Below are 21895 nucleotides of genomic sequence, written 5' to 3' on the forward strand. Positions count from 1 at the left end.
TTTTTCTGCATTATATTTGTAAGTGCCATGTTTTAAAATTTAAAACCGACTGAGCTCGACTAGGTTTTTATTAATACACGTACATACATATGTATGTGTGTTCTAACAAAATATGTTAAGTGTCCCTGTACTTTTTATTGTTTTAATTAACGTAACATTTCATAAGCTTATTACATTCAAATGCCAGTACGGATCATGTTTTGTTTTTCTATAAATTCAGTGGTAAGTAAGAAATTTTTGGCGAAAACTGTGATACATGAAATTCTATATTTTATATTTTTTCTTATTACCAACATTATATACATGTTTTTACTTATAACATAAACAAATTACTTTTGTTATTTTGTTATACAATAACATTACTTTTAGAAATATCTTTAACAAACGCATTAAAAATGTTTATTTCATTAACTAACAAGTGTCACAAATTCTTTTAAACCCTAACCATATCATTACAATAATTTTGTTGTCATTAATTATTATGCAGACATACATACATAGATGCGAATATAAATATATTTTGCTTTACCTGTATTAATCTGCAATAAAAGTGTTAAAGAAATAATATATAAAGCAACAATATTAATACATAAAATATGCATATACGTATGTAGGTACTCATATATTCGTAGATAAATGCAAAACATGTGCAGAATTTTATTTTTTTATTTTAAATTAAAACCTAGCGTTATATCGGCCGCACATTTCTCAATGGGTACCTAAAGCATAATGCAATTTATCTATTTTACATTTTATGACAGAATTATGTATGCGTAAAGCCTAATTTTATGACGTTTCAAGAGGTTGTATTGTTAGTATTAATATAAGTCGAATAATTTTACACTTTTAAGAAAACTGATTTAGTACAGAAATTATTTCTGTTTTTGCAACGATGTTTATTCACAAAGACTCTGTTATTTGTAAGAATATATAAAAAATTATAATTATACAATACATTTACAATTTACAAATATATATTTATATGATCACATACAGTATTACAATATTTTGACTGTTATAAATAAGTTTGCGTTTTTAGATTTTAGTTTTATGTGGCTAATACATAACCCTACTTATGTTCAAACACTTTTTACATATTTACAGTTATTACTTTATAAAAAGGTGTCACTACTATGCATTCAATAATGTTAAAATATATTGTATCGCTTTCCAAATATTCAATAAAACAATTTATCGCTTAAACTATAATTTTGAGTACCTTATTTGTGTTAGTACAAACAGGAAATAGAATTTCGTTAAATATAATCACTTTGATTGCATTTAGTTGATATTTGAATTCATAAATTACATCTGGCACCAATCCTCAATTTAGTAGTTGAATAGTATTTAGTGGCATCCTTACAGACATGTCAAAGGATATTGATATTTACAAAGGGTGTCATAGTCTATAATATTGTGTTTGAAGAAAATTAATAACATATATTTAGTATTTACTAATGCATACTGACGTCGTTACAATGCAATATTGCTGTTTTGCCTGTCTTCAAGAACTTCCGCCAAACACGACCGTACAAAATAGCAAATCCTTACAAAACCTACAATGGAATAAAGATTTGGCTAAAACTTATCATAAGAAAACTGGAATTGTTATTAACTATATAAACGAGTATTCAAAGCAAGTTTGTCAAAATTGTTATAATAAATTAAGGGCTTTCGACAATTTTTGTGAAACTGCATTAGATTGTTCGACTGCTTTGTCCGAGCTACTACTCGAGGAGGACTTTTCATTGAAGACATTGAAGAATTTACAACACTTCTGCAGTACCTGCTTATGTCAAATGAATGAAACTAGCGATTCCTTACATTTAAATAATAAGAAAGTGAAACGATGGTTGCATGAATACAACAAATTGAAAATACGTACTGGGACAGAGCATTGGCCAAATGGTATTTGTCATCAATGCTGTAAAAAAATTGACGAATTTCTACAATTCCACTATACAGCTAAGCAATCATTTAAACAATTAAACAAAACTTCGAATCAGCAACAAAGTAACATTGGAAATACATCGAAAGGAGAATAACATCTACATTTAATGCGACCAGCTAATAACAATCATTTGAGTAAACTGGGCACAAATAAACATTTAGAAGTTGATTCTGTTGAAAAGAAGGTTTTTAACCAGCCTAGTTCAACAGAACATTGCTTAAGGAAACAATTTAATAAATCAACAGATGTTACAGATTTAAGTATACCTAGTGGAAGTCATCAAATCCTCTTCAAAGCGCTGCCTACAATTAGCATAACACCAAGGTCACTTCCAAAAACCAAAAATCAGGATTCAAAGTACCTTGAAGATCAGATTGAAAACACTAATAAATCAGATAAAAAGGAAGGCTTCCAATGTAACTATTGCCGAAAAATTTTCAAAGCTAAAGCCCGTTTAAAGAGCCATAAGCGTTGTTCGATAGTATGTTCGAGCAATTAAATACATTGAAACGTTCTATTAAAAGTATTACCTGAATCCTTGGATTTTCGTTGTCTTATCAAAATTAATTTAAAAATATTAATAAAAAATGTCTCTTTATATATAGAGATATATGAAATATGGGAAATATGTACGTAAATAAAAAAAAACTGTTACCGTCTTTAAAGCATTGGCTGGGATTTAGATTAGCATCCCCGGATTTCGGAGATAAAATGGGTGTCACTGGAAAGGTGGCGTTCTCCAGATCACGAAAATATATACATTTAGTTGCCGCTGACTTATAGTTTTAAAGATATTTGCATTTAAAGTTGACTACTATAACGTTTCGGTATATTCATTTTTTTAATATTTGTTGTAAATAAAGCTTTATTTATTATAGTGAAGTGTTAGTAAGTGAAAAGTGCACAATATAAGTGAAAAAGTTACTCACAATACACAAATTATCAATGTAAAAGTTGTCAATTTTTCAACTTTAAATGCAAATATCTTTAAAACTATAAGTCAGCGGCAACTAAATGTATATATTTTCGAGATCTGGAGAACGCCACCTTTCCAGTGACACCCATTTTATCCCCGAAATCCGGGGATGCTAATCTAAATGTTACCCAAAGCATTCTTTATTTTTATATTTAAGAATGAAAGAAAACATTTCGGAAATTTATAAATAATATTTAATTTAATTGTCAGATGTTATAGTTTGGAAGCAAGAATGATTATTCTGGGTTTGGAAGTTATTAGTAATCGATTATGTAGTACAATATAATCGATGAAACAAATGCAACTATATATCGATGAAATGTGAAGCGCGCGCAAGCCGGTGAATAATTTCGTGTTATATTTACAAATAACAAGAATTGGAACAAAAAATTCTTATTTTTGCTCTAACATATGAATTGGTTTTAAATTTTGAAACTAATTTAATAATAAATAAGTGCAAGTGCAAAAATGGCTCTCTGGGTTGATAAACATCGTCCGCGTGAATTATCCAAATTAGATTATCACAAAGTAAGTTGTGCATATTATAATTTTAACCTGTCATTCATTGTGGTTTTCATAATATTCATCCCACAGGAGCAGGCTGAAAATTTGCGAAATCTTTGTCAACAAGGAGATTTTCCACATCTAATGTTTTATGGTCCCTCCGGTGCGGGTAAGAAGACACGAATTATGTGTTTGCTGCGCGAATTATATGGTGCCGGCGTTGAGAGACTGCGCAACGAAACAATGACTTTTACCACACCATCCAATCGAAAAGTGGAGGTGATGACAGTTGGAAGTAATTATCATCTAGAGGTCAATCCATCTGATGCGGGTATTTATGATCGCGTTGTGGTTATCGACCTTATCAAGCAAGTGGCTCAAACACATCAAATCGATGCATCAGGGCAGCGTGAATTTAAAGTGATTGTACTCTCCGAAGTAGATGAACTGACCAAAGATGCTCAACATGCGCTTCGTCGTACAATGGAAAAATATGTTGCTACGTGCCGAATAATACTGTCGGTAAACTCTACTTCCCGTGTTATACCAGCAATAAGATCACGTTGCTTGGGTATACGTGTAGCAGCGCCCAACGAAGAAGAAATAACATCGGTACTTCAACTAACTTGTAAGCGCGAAGGTTTGACATTGCCGGCCGAGTTGGCGGCACGTATTGTGGATAAAAGTGAACATAATTTGCGTCGTGCATTGTTGATGCTGGAAGCATGTAAGGTACAGCAGTATCCATTTACTGGGCAACAGGACATTGTTGAATTAGACTGGCAAGTGTACTTACGTGAAACAGCTAACCAAATTGTGACGGAACAAACCCCCGCAAAATTAGAGAAAATACGCGATCGTTTGTATGAGTTGCTTGCACAAGGTGTGCCGCCTGACATGATTTTCCGTGGACTAGTAGAACAACTTGTGAGGAATTGCGATATGTCAATTAAGGCGAAAACATTGGAGTATGCGACCCTATACGAGCACCGAATGCAAAACGGTTCAAAACATATTTTTCATTTGGAGGCGTTTGTTGCTCAATTTATGAACATTTATAAGAAATTCATTTCCGAGTCGATGATGATGGACGATTTTTAGTTTTGTGAAAAGTTGAAAAATTTATTTGTTTAACGTATTGTTTTAGATAATAAAAAAAATTGGAATCTTTACAAAAGCTGATTATAAATAGAGAATTTAAGCCGCAGCTTGCTGCCGCACATGTTTTGAATATTCTTCCTGAAATGCCATTTGAATTTTGTCCTCTGCTGTGCGTTGTGCTGTATCAATGTAGTTCTGCACAACGTCTTCCAATTCAGTGAGTACCTACAAATTTGATTACAAATATTAATATTCGCATGAAATACATAATAAACATTTTGTCTGCGCACCTGTTTATACTCTATGTCTGAATCGGCGTTTAGTCTCAATCCATGCAATAAAAGATCAAGGGTGTTGATAGGCAAGCACATTTCTGGATTTGTAACCGCGATAGCATGCTTAAAACTGAAGTACTCACTGCCGGCTCCTAACATAGCGTTAATCATTTCCTGTGCTAGTTCCGCAGCTTCAAGCAAGCGATTGTGTTTTACAAATAAATACAATAGTTCTCTGCAATTTGCCAGCTATAAAAACGGAATTGGTGAGCATGTTAATATTATAAAATACAATTTTCAAAACAATACGTACTTTGTAGTCATTGTACAGCCATTGTGGTACAAAAGCGTTCAAGCTTAGTAGCTTATTAACCACAGATTTGCGTATACGTGTCGAATTTTCCAATTCATTGTCATAAACTAATTTTTGTAGTAGGGACCAGGCCATGTCGGCGGGCTTGTTGCGATGAGGCAAGTCTAAATAACAGAAACATACATCAGTTCATAAAATAATAGTATAGTATAAAAAATGGCATCGATTTACCAGCCAAGTCATTTTCTTGTAACCACGCCCATGTTTCATTGGCGCCTTCATCGTCAATGCGTACGCACGCAGAAGTTAAACTGTCGAATATGGGAAGTGGTGATATCTCAAAACCGTTTACCAGTTTCAATGCATCGGTATATAGACCACAGCCAGATAAGATAATCGCCAACTCTTGTGGTCCTGCATTGATGAAGGTCTGTACGTCTTTGCGGTGATCAGCGAGCCGCACCAATGCTTCCGTCTGAAGTAGTTCACGTTTTATATCTTTTATTTCTAATACCACCACTTGCTCACGACCGCACTCTTCATCTGATTTATTGTCCATTGGCTCGGCATCGTTAACTGCACTCGGTGGAGGTGTGTCATCCAAGCCAATTACAGGTTTTGCAATCCAACGATACCGACGATCAATAAGATGCAACGAATTGATGCAAACTAAAAGTGCTGAACAGCGCTTCTCCATGGATTCTACCGTATCGCTTTCCAACTGAAAACGCATTGCCTGTTCATACATGATGGCAGAAGCTGTATACAAAAAAGAAATGTTTAAAGTGCTGGTACGTAAATTATTCGTAAATTGTCGGCAGACCTTTTCTCATATTTCCATTGTTCACATGAAAGGCATACAGAAAGTCATAGACCTCATTTTGATCAATTACTAATGAGCGTGCACGTGATTCGACAATATTTTCAAACTCTTCGTGCAATCCAACATATGGGAAGTGCATTAAAAGATCAAGTCTCTTGCGATTAAATAACGTCACGACCAGCTGTCGTAAACAATCCTTGCGTCGCGAAAGCTCTGCATTGTAGATGAGCGAGTGGTAAGCCTCCTCATAGTGTTCCAAACGTAAGTGATTATTGAACACAATCGACTGAAACATCGGCAACTGAGGATCGGATTTGTCCAGCAATCCAATTGCTACTTGCGCCATAGAAATAATGTGATCCAATGCGTTATGCTGCTCAAGCAGTTGTATCACTTTCAAATAGTACTGCGTGATGACCTGGTTATTTATGTTACTATCTAAATTATCACCACCACCACCATCTTCACTCATCGCAGCGAGATTGTCGCAATGTTTAGCTAGAGCGGTGCCTTTAAGAATTTTGTCAATCAAGAACTGCTCTCGCAGGACACCTTTAGCGGATTGCAGGAAAAGGTCGTAGGCCTTGTATGTTTCCCCACAGTCCAGCAGAGACACGGCAAGGATAAATTGTCCTAGAGATAAAAAAGCATCGTGATAAATGATAATTATGTGTGAATTAATTAACATACGTGAGCAAATATTCCATTCACACCAATTGCTGAGCAATCGTACATAATCCTGAATGGCAATGTGCTGACAAGTCCCAAATAACCATTCACCAAATACAAAATTAAAAGAAACCGGCCAACTGTAAATGAAAAAATAATAAACAAATGTACATATGCTCAAAATGGTTAGAAAATTCCATCATACATTAACTGGCTCACAATTGTAGTTAGCGGCAGCAATGTATTGGACCAAGTAGGAACGTTTTCGCTGTCCTTGAAATTCTCTGCGTACAGTGCGCCAGCTGTGTACAATCCCTTAGCATTGAGGAAGACACGTAGCAAAGGAGATACATGGTATTTACCACCATTTGTATATATCCGACCGGAGCCATTCGCCAGTTGCAGCAGATTCAAGCGCTGAATGGAGCTTTCTCTGTAAAAACATAAAAAAAAACAATTTTGAGTTATAGTAATAAAATACACATATATATAGTTACAATGAAGCAGCTGCGCTAATATTCACAGGCGTCTGTGATATCCAACCCATTACGAAGTACGATTGTAAGAAAATTGTTATGTCGGGTATAAAATGGGACCTTACGGTTTCCAACAAATCAACGCTAAGGGAATAAGTGTCGATTAGGATTTGCTGCAGTATAAGTAGGTTGCGACAAATTGAAAATCTAGAAATAATAACAAAAATATATTTAACTGTACAAACACCCATTTATTCACCTACTTGACTGCAGTTATTTGGCGTACTGTTTCCGATAACACTGACAAACCCAAATGGCTGCCAAAAAGCACTCCCACTGAATTAACAAATTGCGACGATTGCGTTAAACCTTTAAAAAAATATTGATTAAATAAAAATTTCCTAAATAATTGTCATTCTTACCGATGTTAGTTTGCATTCCGGCTGGATTGCCATTATCCATTCGTAGACTATCAAGTAGCAGCATCATTGCCATTCGCATGTCATTAATGGACTGCAATTTTTGTCTAATCCATACTAGGAAACTGCCTGGTAGTATTTCACTATCAGGATCTCCTGCTAAAATTTCATCGCTCAATTTGGCAATGAATACATTTGGCATTTCTAAACGGTAAAGACGTTTATCCACGTCCAATTTGACTTCATCTGGCAACCAGCGCTCCAGCTGAGCTACAATGGAAACCAAAGTAACGAGGTCTTCACCCACTCTTTCATTGTCTGCAAAGTAGGTTGATACAATTGAGCTTGTGTCGAGATCTTCACCCGCAAGCATTAGATGCTCTAATGTATCGCAAGGACGCAATAGTGAAAAGTTGTTCTTTTTCACCAAACATACTCCATCGATGGATTCGAGCACAAAGAGACCGCAGGGCTGACAGGATTTCAGGTGATACTGTTCGCAACATGAATAGAAACGTTCCCATTGACGCGTCGCTATTTCCAAGTAATCCTCATCAGTGACGTCGAACTCTTTGACTTCATTTTGTATTTCATCTTCGACAGCTTGACAAACTTGATCTTTCAGTACTGGCAGTGTGCAATGTTTTGACTCGAAACGCAAATTCGTACGTCGAAACATCTACAAGAAAATACAATTAGTTAATTATTAAGTTATGCTATATAATTTGCAAACAAAACAAAAACGCTCACAAATAATGCTTTAGCAATGACTTCTCTTTCGAAAGTGCCAAGTTGAAAAATATAATTGCAATATGCTTCACGCGGGTCCATGCTATGATCATTTCCTATGAGGTATCGATCTGGTGGGGGTTCCATTGCTACAGACGACCAACTCATGCCGAGGCCACGCATTAGCGGGTAATTTGAGATACTAAATTCACCTTCTGCATTCGTCCATAGTGCCCAAATTCTGCTCTCTGCTATCGCAAAATCGGCTAAATCTAGTAGGGGTGCAGGAATATTTTTACGATGGCTTAAGCTCAATCCCGATGACGACCCAGCATCTTCGTGAATATCTATGCATACAAATTCCGATCGATTAGCATGAGATAAAAACGCACACACTGAGGTGTCGTTTATTTTACGTAGAACATTGCTTTGTGCTGAAAAAATTTAAATTGTGAAGTAATACATCAAAATTTTGTTCAAAATGTTTTAATTTTTGATTTGATTTCATTGTTAAACTTACGCCCTTGTGTTCGTTGTTTATTGTTTTCGCGTATACATTCAAAGGAGCAGATACATTGAAAATTATTTGTTGACCACACTCGCAACTGATCGTCACGGTACAAAGCCAATAAATATATTTGTCCATTGAAATAATTGAACACGACTGAGTTGGCATGGTTAGCGTCCGAAACGTCACTTTTACCTCTGTAAACATGTGCAATAAAAACTAATAGTTTTATTTCTCAAGTTATTACTTTTTAACAACTTACGTGAGGGCGTTTTTCAAATTTGAGAACAGACGAGGCATTATGTTATTTTCTTTCAAGGCCTGAGATGTCGTAGAACCATTTTCGCAATTCATTATATACAACATAAGCTCAGATTGACACGCTAAAGCAAAGTATGCCTCTTCTCCACTGGGCGACAAAAAGCTGGTCGCAGCGTGAGGTACTGCACTTGATGCGGCATTTTGTGTATCAATAACATAGAAGCTGCTCGGATCACGCACAGAAGAGTTATTAGCTTCGTGAAATATTGAAAATGTTTGCGAATCTTTGAAATCTATTGACACTCCACCGGTGGCCGATTGAAAATTGTTCGAACCGCTTTTTAAACTTATATTGCTGGCTCCACCATCCGCCAAAGTATCTGGATGTGGGAATTTTATATGATGTAAACTACAAACTGTTGTCACTAAAATAGTGACAAACCGATCTTGCTCGCTTATTGCAACATTTAAAACAGGAGTGTCGGAAAATTTGTACCTAACATTGTTTTTATACAAAGTGAAATCCAAACAAACCTCCGATAGTTCAAGAACATCTTGGTATGTATGCCTATGGTGAGATATGTATAATTATAAGTAAAGGTAACATCACAATTGTTTATGTTACAATAGTACCAATAAATGAAACGATTCCGATTGTGATTTAGTTGCACATTTTGGTAGCAATATCCGCCTGCCTTTTCCACAACTTTTATATCTTGTAGAGTGCTCTGTGTCGCGCCTAGGGATATATGTAAAAGGACGTACAAAAAAAGTGCATGTTTGATATTTAACAAGTTCTCTTACCAGTATTCAATTGTATCTCGGTCCAGTCTTCTTGACACGAAGTGTCTGGTAAAACTTCTCGATAAAATAAACTTGGACCATCCATTCTTTTATCGGTAGTTGGAAATTTTAACAAATAAACACAAATTTATTTACTTAATTACTTATTGAATGAACCGCGGTATGATTTGTATTCCTAATACCAATATAACCTCACACAATATAGTGTCGATAATACAGTTCGGTAACAAGTAGCAGAGAACGTAATTTACGTTCTCCACACAAAGCAACTTACAACAGCTGATTTATAACGATTTTAAATTATTAATTTAACCGTAAAAATAAAAAGCACTAATAAGTGAAATAGTAATTTGAGAATAAAAACTGCCATGAATACTTTAAAATTTTCTTGTACACTTCATTGTAATTCAAATTCGCTTGATATGTGGTTAAAAATTTAATTTTGGTCATTAGTTTTGAAGACTGGTAACAACACATCATGGCAAAAGTGGCGGGTAATTACAGATTTTGTTATGGTATTTCTTTTTGTTTGCCTTTGTCACAGGGAATGTATAAACACAATTGACAGTTCACCGATAATCGCCGCACTTATATACGCGCCTTTAGAGTGTGATAGCATTTTCTTACTATTACATTTTTCTTCAGTTTTTGTTTCATCATTCATAACTTTTATATTTTTGCCAAATAATTACTTAGTTAGCCTATTTGGGTAGTATTTCTAAGCGTTTCATGCAACAATCAAAAGTCATGCACTTTTGCCGTATATGCCGTACGGAAAAGAATCTTAAATACACAGTCAAAGAGCTCCGGAAATTTAGTCAAAAGCGATGTGACGATAATGTAAGCCCTAAAGCCGTCGGAGGCTAGTGTGTGAAAATCTCTGATCTATTATTTATTGTTTCAGTTACTTTATACTACGCCTACATTAGGCAATATTTGTCACGACTGTGAAGAGCGGCTGCACAATTTTCATAGGTTGAATGAGAATGAAGATAATGAGGAACGAATAATCGTCGATGACGACGAATTATTGTACAATTTATTTTTCGAAAAAGTGGAGCAGCACCGCCTAATGAAACGCTTAATGGTAGTTGGAGCAGGCGGTGGTGGAGGTGAATGGAATACTACGAGCTTACGGCAACAAACTTTAGTGGCAGCTACGGCTGGTGTAGCTGTTAACATTGGAGACGAAGTTATTGAAGTGCTGACGTCACGCGAAAACACTCCTTCACCAGCGTTACCAATATCCTCAACACCAAGGTGCGTTGTGCAGTCAGCTGTAAAAATACGCACCAACGTTTCCCCGAAAAAGGACATTACTGCCACCACAACCAGAAATGAAAAGACCAACCTAAATATTACTGCCACAGAAAATACTACCTCAACTAAAATCACTGCCACAACAAAAAGTATAGCTTCAAACGTAACCGATAATTGCACTTCATATAAGGTTTTGGCCGTAATTGATTTGGACGCTGAAGAAGAAGTACAAGCTGACACAGTTCCAACACTGCTGACACCTCAAAACACACCAGACACAGATGAAGAGGAAATTATTTTTCGGAAGGTTGAACCTGATAATGACAAAAATACACACAAGGATGGGAGAAGAAAACAGAAATCTCGAAAAGGAAAATACCAACATGGCCAGATGAATTTAATTGCCAGTCTAAGTTTGGTCTCAAGTGACAGCGATTCAGACGTTCAAGTTACTGACCCAGAGTGTAGTCCAATCAAACAAAAAGACACGACAACTACTAAGGACAATGAGTGTGTAAACACTGCTCCGCTTTCTCCGCCCTTGAGAAGTATAACTAATATTGAAGTATCTCCTCCAGTTTTAGTGGAGAATGTTCAACCGGACGGGTTGGAAGCTGTTATTAAATGTCCGGTTTGTAAAGCAGAATTCGCCGACAGTCAGCGTCTAATACACCACATGCGTCGAAAGCATCGTTCTTACAATGGTAAAGTTTTATCGGAGCGTCCTCGTTGCTCACAGGATTCCGCTATGACTATTAGGTTGCGATACATGCAACGATACATATATTATGAATGCCAGCTCTGTGGTTGCATTGATGCCGTTTTTAAGATACATAAGGAGCATGTTATGCAAAAGCATGCCGAAGAGTCGAAATCTTTAAAAGATCCAATGATGCAGACTCTTAAATGCCCAGTATGTAAAGAAAAATGCGGTTCACAACATACAGAACTTTTGCGGCACATGTTATACTCTCACAAAGCTACAGAATGTAGAGAACACTTTCGGCAAATTACCCAGTTGCGGAATTTATTCACAAATTGTGGTGCAAAGAAGGAAAAGGAACTAAAACGTACGGCGCGCATATATCAAATCACCTCGCGCAAACAATATTTTTTCGAATGCATTCAATGCCTCAAAATTGTCACCGGTTATTTTAACTATGTAAAACATCAGAACACACATTCTAAATTGGTTATCGCAAAAAGTACAGAAATTCTTGTTTCGGAGACAGATTTAATAACGACAGTTTCATCTTCATCAGAACCTGAATTGAAACGAATAAAACATAGTTGCAGCGAAACAAAATCTAAATTTGAAAAGCCAAAACCTATTCTAACTACAAAAGAACTCAATACCAAACGGAAAATGTCAGTTCCTCAACAGACTGTTGCCCAGAAAAATGATCAACCACAGTCACGACGAGAGCGAAAATTGACAAAAAAAGCTGTCCAAGCAGCATTGGTTAAAGTTAAAGTGAAGCCACCGCTGAAACAGTTGCCGACACAACGATACAAATGCAATTTCTGTGTAGAACTATTTAAGGGATTTCATCGCTTAAACCTGCATTTACTACGTGCTCATGCTTTTTATGACGACAATTTGCGATGTGAAATCTGCATGTTGCGCTTTGTGAACAACACAGAGTTTGAAGAACACGATCGACAACGACACAAATGCAAACAAAAGCGCAAAAGAGTGGCGACTTGTCTAGCCGAGAACAGCGAATTGACGCTTAAGGAGTGTGAGCCAGCAATAAACCCTAAAAGGCAGCGCTTAAATATCGAATGTACTAAGATTGAATTCGAAAAATCCATAAATTTATTCAAGCCAGAAAATTTGGATATCGGAAAACCCGAAGCTGCCAGTTCGACATGGTTACAGGAATTGTTTGAATTAGCGGCGAAGAAGCAAACTCAAATATCCAACACTGCCAACAATAGTAAAAACCATGAGAAAGCAATACCAGGTTTTACTAATCAATCAGTTAAAGTTGAAAAACGCGATAGAGACAAGAAAAATGGTTTTAATGGATTTCCGATGGCTACTACTTCTCACCAGTGCCTTTATTGTAGCCATCTTTTCAGCAGTGTTTCTGAGTTACAATCACACGAAATGAGGCATGTGCAAAAACAGGAAGTTAAACATTTTAAACGCAGTGTAATTAATAATTTAACCTTTACGGCATTCGCAAGATGAATTATAAGCTAGAAGCAGAATATCGTTATATCTTGAAGTTATTTCACTTAAAAATTTTGGAAAACAGCAATTGTATGTAAAGTGCATTTACACTTTTTCTTAACAATTACATATATATTTGTCTTTTATTTTAATACTATAAATAGCATACATACATACGTTTTACTTTTGGTGTAGACGAAAATGTGTACCTTAAATGCACTACCTTAATTTGCATTAAAACTCATATCCATTTTTTATAACGTATGCAACTGTCTGTTTCTCCCTGCCACCTTAATGCTGAAAGGAATCAAATGTTGACATTTCGTAGGATACAATTGTATATACACTTGAGAAATGTGCGTATTTGGAACTACAAATGTAAACCAATGTTAAAAATGTATAGAAATATCTCAGTTTAATTTAAACGATTTTAGTTTCATATAAATAATATACATATTTATGTATTTACACTTTTAGTACGTACTATAAATTCTGACTGTGTATAAAAGCTGATTTCTCATTAGTTGTTTCAATCATTTTTTTTTTAGAAATTAAATTCCAAACATTTGGAAAATAAATTTTGGAAATATATAACTCGAGTTGAAAATAATAATTCATTGGATCTTGTATTTTATTTTTAAACGAATTACGATATGAAGTCATGATTATAATTACAGGTAGGTATATACATATGAATATGTAGGGTAACAGTATAGTAATTTAGTGGATCCGGCCCTGAGATGCTCGTGGTAAAAATTTATGAAATGATGCAGCTGAATGTGTAATTATTACAATCTAAAAAATCAATGTGCGGAGCGATCATTGAGTGTACTCTTCTTGCAGTGCCAATGCTCTTCATCCTTATAATCACACAAATTTATAAAGTCATATCCGGCTGGTATCATTCGTAGCCCATGGAAAGTTGAGTTAACACTTGTAACCTTTAAAAATTAACTCTTAAAATTAAGTTTGCGATCTTAAGTAAAATGTATACTTGCCTCTCGATTAGATTGTAGTCTCGACTTAGTTGAATATGCCAATTTTAAGTTATCATACCGATTTATATTAATATCCTATTAGAAAATTATATTATTAACTATACAACAGATCCGGTATGATTACCTTCTTAGCAAAGTTGTATGCATCAGCATCTTTTAATGCCTCTTCTTCCATTTTTCTATCAATGTACTGTTAAATTTGAATTATCATATCATATATGTACCGTCTATGTCTAGCAGATGTAAGTCAATATTACCTCTTTTCGAAAAGTGATCAAATGTCTAGCATATGCACTAACATCACCTAATGTGGGATCCGATTTGTTATGATCTTCTACCTTTTCCACAAATATAAGATAAAATAATGTTATGAATGGATGATAAATGCACATATGTATATTACTTCATTCTGCTTGGAAAACATCTCCTTAGCTTCCATTTCACTTTTACCCAATTCAGTCCTCTCCGTAATATTGCGATTTATAATATTTGGAAAATGAAGAGTATTCGCTGTAGAATTTTCTAATTGCAAATACTTAATTGAGCTAATTTCACTTTCGACGGTTTCCATAGTTCTGTTACATTTTTTACTTTCAGTGGACATTTCAAAATCTTCGCCATCGGGAATAGGCGGCGCTGATATGTGACCATTTTCAGATTTTTCTGCTCTAGATTTTGAAAGTATACCAGCAAGCTGGATATGTTGCGGTGCCTCATCTTTTTCGATATTCTCAAAATCTTTTTCATAATTATCTTCCTCTGCCATAATCTCATTAGTTGTATCAATGAATTCCGTCTCCTGTCCAGATTTAAACAGATTCCGCTCATACCAATCATCTACTTTTTCTTTTGCTTTAATGTCACACGTCAATTCTGGACATTTACTTGGATTATGTGTTATGCCAACAACACCGGGAAAAATATAAGCTCGGTTTGTATAAAATTTGCTGTTACCGTTATTGCACATCCATGGTGCAATTTTGGTGGTCTTTAATTTTTGACATCCATCTTTGAAATTCGATTCAGTTTCAGTTGCTAAATGCAAGGATATTAAGTGATCCTTGACACGATATTTTACGCCCATATTAGTTTTGATTATTAATTCCCCCCAATCTTGATTGTCCAAAGCAAATTCTTTAATAAATACTATGCATTCCGAATCATTTATGGCTTTCTCAATGATATCATAAGCACGTTGATGCCATTTCTTTGATACTTTCTTCACCATTGTATTCTTCATGAAAAACTCTTCAGCTGGGATGACATTTGCCAAACCACCGCAACGAATGTAATCAACAGGTGTTGTCAGTTTATTGGGTAACCGAAAAATGTAATCTGCTTTTGTTTGAAATGGAAATCCATAATCTAAAGCCCACATTATGAATTGACCTTCCACTACATTTTTTCCATAACTAGCAATATGATCTAAGCGAGCACGTATTAATTTATTCCAAGCAAGAAATTTTACAGCTACCAGTGTATTTAATTGTGGACGCCGTATTGCCTGTGCACAACCTTTGTGGTTGTTGTAGTATTCGGCAAGCTCCTTTTCAATTTTATGTATGGACTGATAATCATTGCTACAAGCGTCTATTTTGTGATACCAAAATAGATGAGGATTAATGAAATGTGTAATGGATATGACTTCCTTTTGCCTTTCTATTTTAGCCATGGTTGATGAAAATAAACAATGAACGGAAAATTCCAACAAACTTTTACTCCATGAAAATACAGTTATAAAACTTCGCTACGCTAAATATTTAAAAAAATCGATATATTTCAAATTCAAATACAAGTAGTCGATAAATTTAGGAATACCAAACAAATTGAATAAGAAATTTAATAGTTTTAAACTAATATCGTCCAAATTTTTTATATTTAGAGACACGAAATAGTCCTTGATTAAATTAAAAACATAAATAAAATAAAAATATGTACCTTAACATTTTTACAATTTCTATGAACTAGAATTTATTAATGCCGATTTAATGCATCTCTGTATTTAGCAGCTGTTTATGTGAGAACTGTGCGCATCGTGTTTTTATTTTGACTTTTATTCTTGATACGTACTTTATTAATAAAAACCTGATATAAACAAAATATAACAATGAAAGTTAAAATGATAAGTAGAAATCCGGACCAATATGTCCGCGAAACCAAACTACAGAATCATAGAAGTATGTCTGAATTGGTAATTACAAATCGTTTTATTAAGAAAAGTTATTTATTTCAGTGCCGAGGAATTTCGATCCTGAATTGCATCCTATGGAAACCGCTCGAGAATATGTTCGTGCGTTAAATGCCACGAAGCTAGAACGTGTATTTGCTAAACCCTTCGTAGGTAATTTAAGTGGTCACCGAGATGGTGTTGCATGTTTCGGAAAGCATCCAAAGCATCTTTCTACACTTGTCACTGGCGCTTATGATGGCGAAATTCGAATTTGGGATTTAGCGAATCGTGCTAGTATACGAAATTTCGTTGCTCATGATGGTTTCGTTCGTGGTATTGTTTACTCGGTAAATGGTGATCGCTTTTTCACAGTCGGCGATGACAAAACTATTAAAGTATGGAAGAATGATATGCCGGATGTGGATGAAGAGGAAGAACCAATAAATACTATTTTGTCACGCACAATTCTTACTGGCATTTCCCATCATCGAAATGAGTCGATTTATGCAACATGTGGAGAGGTATGTGCTATTTGGGATGAAAATCGGAATGATCCACTTAAAACTCTTAAATGGGGTGTAGACACATTACACACAGTTGCATTTAATCAAGTTGAAACATCCCTACTTGCGTGCTGTGCCAGCGATAGAAGCATTATACTTTATGACCAACGAGAGGCTCTACCATTGCGAAAAATCGTTTTAACTATGAAAAGCAATAAACTTGCTTGGAATCCAATGGAAGCATTCAATTTCACTGTTGCGAATGAGGACTGCAAGTAATTGCTATACGTATATTTGTTAATTTTGTAGAGATACTAAATCTTTAAATTTATCTGCAGCCTTTATACGTTCGATACACGCCAGCTTAAGAACCCTCTCAAAATTCATTTTGATCACGTATCTGCAGTAACGGATGTGGATTATTCACCCACAGGCAAAGAATTCGTTTCAGGAAGTTACGATAAGACTATACGTATTTACAATGTCCATCATAGTCATTCGAGGGAAATATACCATACAAAACGTATGCAGCATGTGGTTTGCATTGCTTGGTCCCTAGATAATCGATATATATTCTCCGGTTCTGATGAAATGAACATACGCATGTGGAAGTCAAATGCGTCCGAAAAATTGGGTGTCATAAGACCACGCGAACGTGTCGCTTTCAACTATCAAGAGAAATTAAAAGAGAAATTTGCCGCTCACCCCCAAATAAAGCGTATTGCTCGTCATCGCCAAGTGCCGAAACACGTGTTGAACGCACAACGCAAAATGCGCGCTATCAAGGACAAAGAAAAGGTGAAGGAGGCAAATGTACGAAAGCACTCCAAACCCGGAAAAGTACCGTTTGTATCAGAAAAGGAGAAGCCGGTTTTGCGAGAAGATGTTTAACCAGGTCTTATTTTTGTATATTTTCCATTTTGAAGCTCGTAAATATAGTTGGTTATGTAAAAAATTAAAAAAAACTTCTTTTCTAAATGTATATTTTTAAGTATGCAATGATTACAATCTGCAAGCTGAAGTACTCTTGAAAAACAGACATATGTATGTATGTATTATCAATATATTTCAACAGTATAAAACTGTCAGTCGCACCTTCAACGTTGATTTGAATCTATTTACTTTATCGGCGCATAATTTTTTCTGGGAGTCCCAAAAACTAAGGTAATTTTGAAATGTACCAATTTCTTATCATATATGTACATATGTATGTATATGTATATGTATGTATATTTTGTGGAGATTCCAAAAAAGTTAATTTTAAGATGTAGCCTTATCATAGGCGTTTGTATAATCAGAACATGGCGAAGAGATCGGGATTTTCCTAACATTGTGGCTTATTCCTCTATAACAACAATTCAAATAGAATATTTCTGATAACCCTGTATTAGAGAACTTACATTTCATTTTGTGTTTAAAAAAAATTTCAATAGATATGCAATTTGTTTAATGCATCATTGTTGACATTTAAAAATGTAATTATAAATAATTTTGATTAATATTATATTTTCTAATCGATCTAAGATTATTCTTTGGATAATCCGATTTTTTATTGGGTACTTTCACTTGTGTGCAATTATTGACAGTTGCTTTAATGAATATGTAAATTCATAAATATACATACATACATATATTTGTGCATGTTTTATTTATATTGAGAGCAAATTTAATACTCGTCCAACCAGAAAATTGTTTAATTGCATATCTACTCTCGGAATCTGTTATATACATACATGTGTATATACATACATACATACATACATACATACATATTTATTCTAACTGCTCTCTTTAGCAAACGACGCATCAGGCTGTCTATCTGGCATACCTAAATAAAAGTGTCGTAAATAAAACGACAACAATACGTCAAATTCTAACTTAAATTGTACAATTAGTACAAAAGAAATAAAATGCAAAACGAATTAATTTATTAATACATTCATTCTCTTGTACAAGCATTAAACATCGCGCGACAAGATATTTTTAAGAAGAATTACAAAAATTACTTCTTAAAGCGCTGTCAAAATTGAATTTTTCAATACTCAGCGTTACCGCCGCGTTTAGGTACACACCGTACAATCCATCATGATGACCATGAAGAATTTTTGGCAGCAATTAGCATTTGCCCCTTTTATTTAGGAACGTCAGTATGACTTGCTATTGAGAGACGAATCAGCTGTGTCATGGGTCATCACTCATGGCACAAACACACACATATAGTATGTATTATACATTTTTGCATGTGTAATTTCTGTTAAGTACAAATTTAATATTCGCCTAAGAACACCTTGTTTAATCAAAGAACTTAAAAGAGTTCTCTCATAATCTCTGGTTTAATTGTCATTCTACTTTCGGAATACGTTTTATCTACAAGTCCATACATATCCATACATACTTATGTACTAGTACTGCGCTCTCTCTCAACCTGTCTATGTTAACATTTGTGCATGAGTACTTGTTGAGAACAAGTTTAATACTCGTCCAACAACACCTTGTTTAATTGTTTATGGGCATTTCCATCATGCCGAACGAGACAATCGCACACATTTTAGCTTTGTTCTGGATATTTCAGTAGGTTAAACTCCTACTTATCCCGAATCGACCCTCACATACCAAATATATGTATGTCCAGCATGCAACGAGTACCCGCATGACTCTAACCACCTCTTTGCATGCGCAGCTAACCCCACACATCTGATAACCCCGTTCAAACACCACGTTTCCTGGACCTACAGAAGTTGAAAGTGTTTTTGCGGATAATAACTCAAACGCCGATTTCAATTCCGAGGCAAAATGTTACTGACTTTGGAAGATGGCGCATTGATGCCTTTAAAATTATTTCTAAAAGTAATTTCTAGTAATTAAATAAATTAGATATCAAAATCGTCTTCCGTCTACCAGACCACTATAGGATCTTCCAAGCGGAGATCACAGCAATTAAAGAGAGCCTTCTTGTTCGGGTACGAAGTATGTTCACAACAAGAAATATATTTATACACAAATATGTATATGTATATGTACAGATAGCGTGGCGGCTGTGGGATTAGGGTTTCGTCAAAGTTAGCGTAATAATGTCTTGATCTATTAGTGGCTCGAACAACCTATTTCACGACAAACCTGTAAAAGGTTCCAAGACATAGCGCTATCCCTGAGAATTGTGAAGCAGATGAACTAGCCAGAACAGACACCGCCCTACAATCAGATTCCGGGAAAGAGGGAATTTATATGCCTCTACAAATATTTAATCGACAAACACGCAAGCAGGAAAATATGGTATGAAAGGAATATGTGTCGCATATACGAGTACCAAACTATGTTATTGAAATTTAAAAGGAATGATATAAGAACTCTAGTAGAAAAAGATTAGCAAGTATCGGTGGGGAGTTTCGTGACAACGTCTTGGAAGTTGCACAGATAAAACTTTTCATACTAATGAACTTCATCAGAGGTACGGGATGGCTCAGAGAGGAGCCAATGGAGTGAGGGAAATTTAGTCGCGGTGGTATCACAATGAGACTCCTAAAGGCCTAGGTGTGTCGTCACTCTACATATGTATGTATGTGCATACTTAAACAAATTTTGTAAGACAAAAAATTGTTGTAAATTTTTAAATTTCACACTTATGATGTTGCGCGTGACCAATTCTAAGTAGTTACCAAATTCACAAATCTTCTGGAATTTAAATTGATTTTTTTTTATTTTAATCGTAAAAAAATAAATCGTTAGCACTCAATATTTTACGGGTTTTCTGCTTATACTTTCGACGCAAGGGTAACATGTGTTATTTTGATGTCACACGGGACATTGAAATATACTTAGGTACATACGACAAAAAAAGTGCAAAAACTTGCAGTTATTTGCAATCACATACTTTCTTATGCATTTCTTTTGTCACTAGAAAAATTTTACACATAGCAATGGTTAATTTTTAATATGTTTCTTTAATAAAAAACAAAAAAAATCAATAGAAATATCGTAATGAGACAAGAAGTTCCTGCCGACATGGCCTTTATATGTAAGTATGTATGTATGTATATCTCGAAATGGGTTACGAATAAAATTAAAATTTATGTACATTAATTTGATTATTTTCCTATGCAAATATGCAAAGATAATGTATGTAGTTTTAATAATTTTTAAAATTTTGCCTTAGGTGAACATTCTGGTGGAAATGCCCATATCTACTTTCAGAATACGTTCTATCTACATATACATACATATGTACATATATGCACATGTACTGCTCTCTATAGCAAACGACGTATCAAGCTGTCCATCTCCCGGCGTTTATAGTTTTTGTCGTTTGTTGTCGTTTCAAGTTTTAGCAACCATGAATTTAATCGACTAGTGTAGTAGCTACAGTCACATTTGATAGCTCAGAAGGTGGCCCACATTCGAGTAGAAACGTCGTGTTTTCGTTTTGTGCATTGAACGCGTTTTTGTTCCTAATTTTTTTTCTGAATAAAGGCACTTTTTTACATAATAACAATAGTACTTGCACAAAATGAGATTAGAATAAAATACTACAAAGCAATAATTGGTTCATTGTACGTAAAGCATGTGACTAAAGTGAAAAATACTGTATCTCTATCACTTGAACTTAATAAGCGATTTATATTTGTTCATATTGAACAGGAATGACATTGAACAATTAATGACAATTTTTATAAAATAATAAAATTTTTAAACAAAATTTCAGGTGTACTAAATAAAAGCAATTAAATCAAGTCCATTAAGAGTGGCGAAGTAAAGTGGAAAATCGGGACAAAAATCGAAATAAAACAACAAAATATCAAGTGTTCGGCGAAGCGCACATTTTTATCATATCGAAAAAACAACAAAAACAAATTTACGGTGAGGGTGTGTTTGAGTTAAATTAAATTGACAGGAGGACGTGTTAAATAACAGTGCAGTGTGCCGGCGGCGGAAGTGCTCTTGAACTTGACATTTGCATAAAAATACGAACAAAGTGGGAA

General features: G+C 34.8%; 5 protein-coding genes and 1 long non-coding RNA gene across 6 annotated transcripts; 3 read left to right on the top strand and 3 right to left on the bottom strand.

Moving 5' to 3' along the window:
* Positions 1-111: 111 nt before the first annotated feature.
* LOC126758867 (uncharacterized) lies at positions 112-2446 on the bottom strand. Its single transcript, XR_007666906.1, has 3 exons — positions 2218-2446; positions 1470-1556; positions 112-1406 (listed from the first exon to the last, which is right to left on the bottom strand). It is a non-coding gene; the product is annotated as an uncharacterized LOC126758867 (long non-coding RNA).
* On the top strand, positions 2438-4608 carry LOC126758862 (replication factor C subunit 3). The gene is made up of 3 exons (XM_050473277.1): positions 2438-2580; positions 3138-3455; positions 3522-4608. Exons 2-3 carry the CDS (start codon positions 3396-3398, stop codon positions 4530-4532), a joined length of 1071 nt encoding a protein of 356 aa, XP_050329234.1. The 5' UTR covers positions 2438-2580; positions 3138-3395; the 3' UTR covers positions 4533-4608.
* On the bottom strand, positions 4602-10011 carry LOC126758854 (nuclear pore complex protein Nup160 homolog). Its single transcript, XM_050473266.1, has 15 exons — positions 9810-10011; positions 9639-9744; positions 9007-9573; positions 8757-8941; positions 8258-8670; positions 7511-8186; positions 7352-7457; positions 7110-7295; positions 6818-7045; positions 6634-6752; positions 5944-6576; positions 5352-5879; positions 5121-5284; positions 4823-5056; positions 4602-4757 (listed from the first exon to the last, which is right to left on the bottom strand). The coding sequence occupies exons 1-15, from the start codon at positions 9892-9894 to the stop codon at positions 4629-4631; spliced, it is 4359 nt and encodes a 1452-aa protein (XP_050329223.1). The 5' UTR covers positions 9895-10011; the 3' UTR covers positions 4602-4628.
* A 337-nt stretch (positions 10012-10348) lies between these two features.
* LOC126758855 (uncharacterized) lies at positions 10349-13827 on the top strand. Its single transcript, XM_050473267.1, has 2 exons — positions 10349-10649; positions 10714-13827. The coding sequence occupies exons 1-2, from the start codon at positions 10539-10541 to the stop codon at positions 13264-13266; spliced, it is 2664 nt and encodes an 887-aa protein (XP_050329224.1). The 5' UTR covers positions 10349-10538; the 3' UTR covers positions 13267-13827.
* A 34-nt stretch (positions 13828-13861) lies between these two features.
* On the bottom strand, positions 13862-15955 carry LOC126758858 (uncharacterized). The gene is made up of 5 exons (XM_050473271.1): positions 14650-15955; positions 14504-14584; positions 14371-14436; positions 14247-14321; positions 13862-14189 (listed from the first exon to the last, which is right to left on the bottom strand). The coding sequence occupies exons 1-5, from the start codon at positions 15916-15918 to the stop codon at positions 14052-14054; spliced, it is 1629 nt and encodes a 542-aa protein (XP_050329228.1). The 5' UTR covers positions 15919-15955; the 3' UTR covers positions 13862-14051.
* Positions 15956-16268: 313 nt separating this feature from the next.
* Positions 16269-21709, top strand: LOC126758859 (DDB1- and CUL4-associated factor 13). Its single transcript, XM_050473272.1, has 4 exons — positions 16269-16423; positions 16480-17194; positions 17258-18083; positions 21619-21709. The coding sequence occupies exons 1-3, from the start codon at positions 16354-16356 to the stop codon at positions 17808-17810; spliced, it is 1338 nt and encodes a 445-aa protein (XP_050329229.1). The 5' UTR covers positions 16269-16353; the 3' UTR covers positions 17811-18083; positions 21619-21709.
* Positions 21710-21895: the final 186 nt, after the last annotated feature.

Source organism: Bactrocera neohumeralis, chromosome 5 (assembly GCF_024586455.1).
Source record: "Bactrocera neohumeralis isolate Rockhampton chromosome 5, APGP_CSIRO_Bneo_wtdbg2-racon-allhic-juicebox.fasta_v2, whole genome shotgun sequence".
NCBI classification, from domain to species: Eukaryota; Metazoa; Arthropoda; class Insecta; order Diptera; family Tephritidae; genus Bactrocera; species Bactrocera neohumeralis.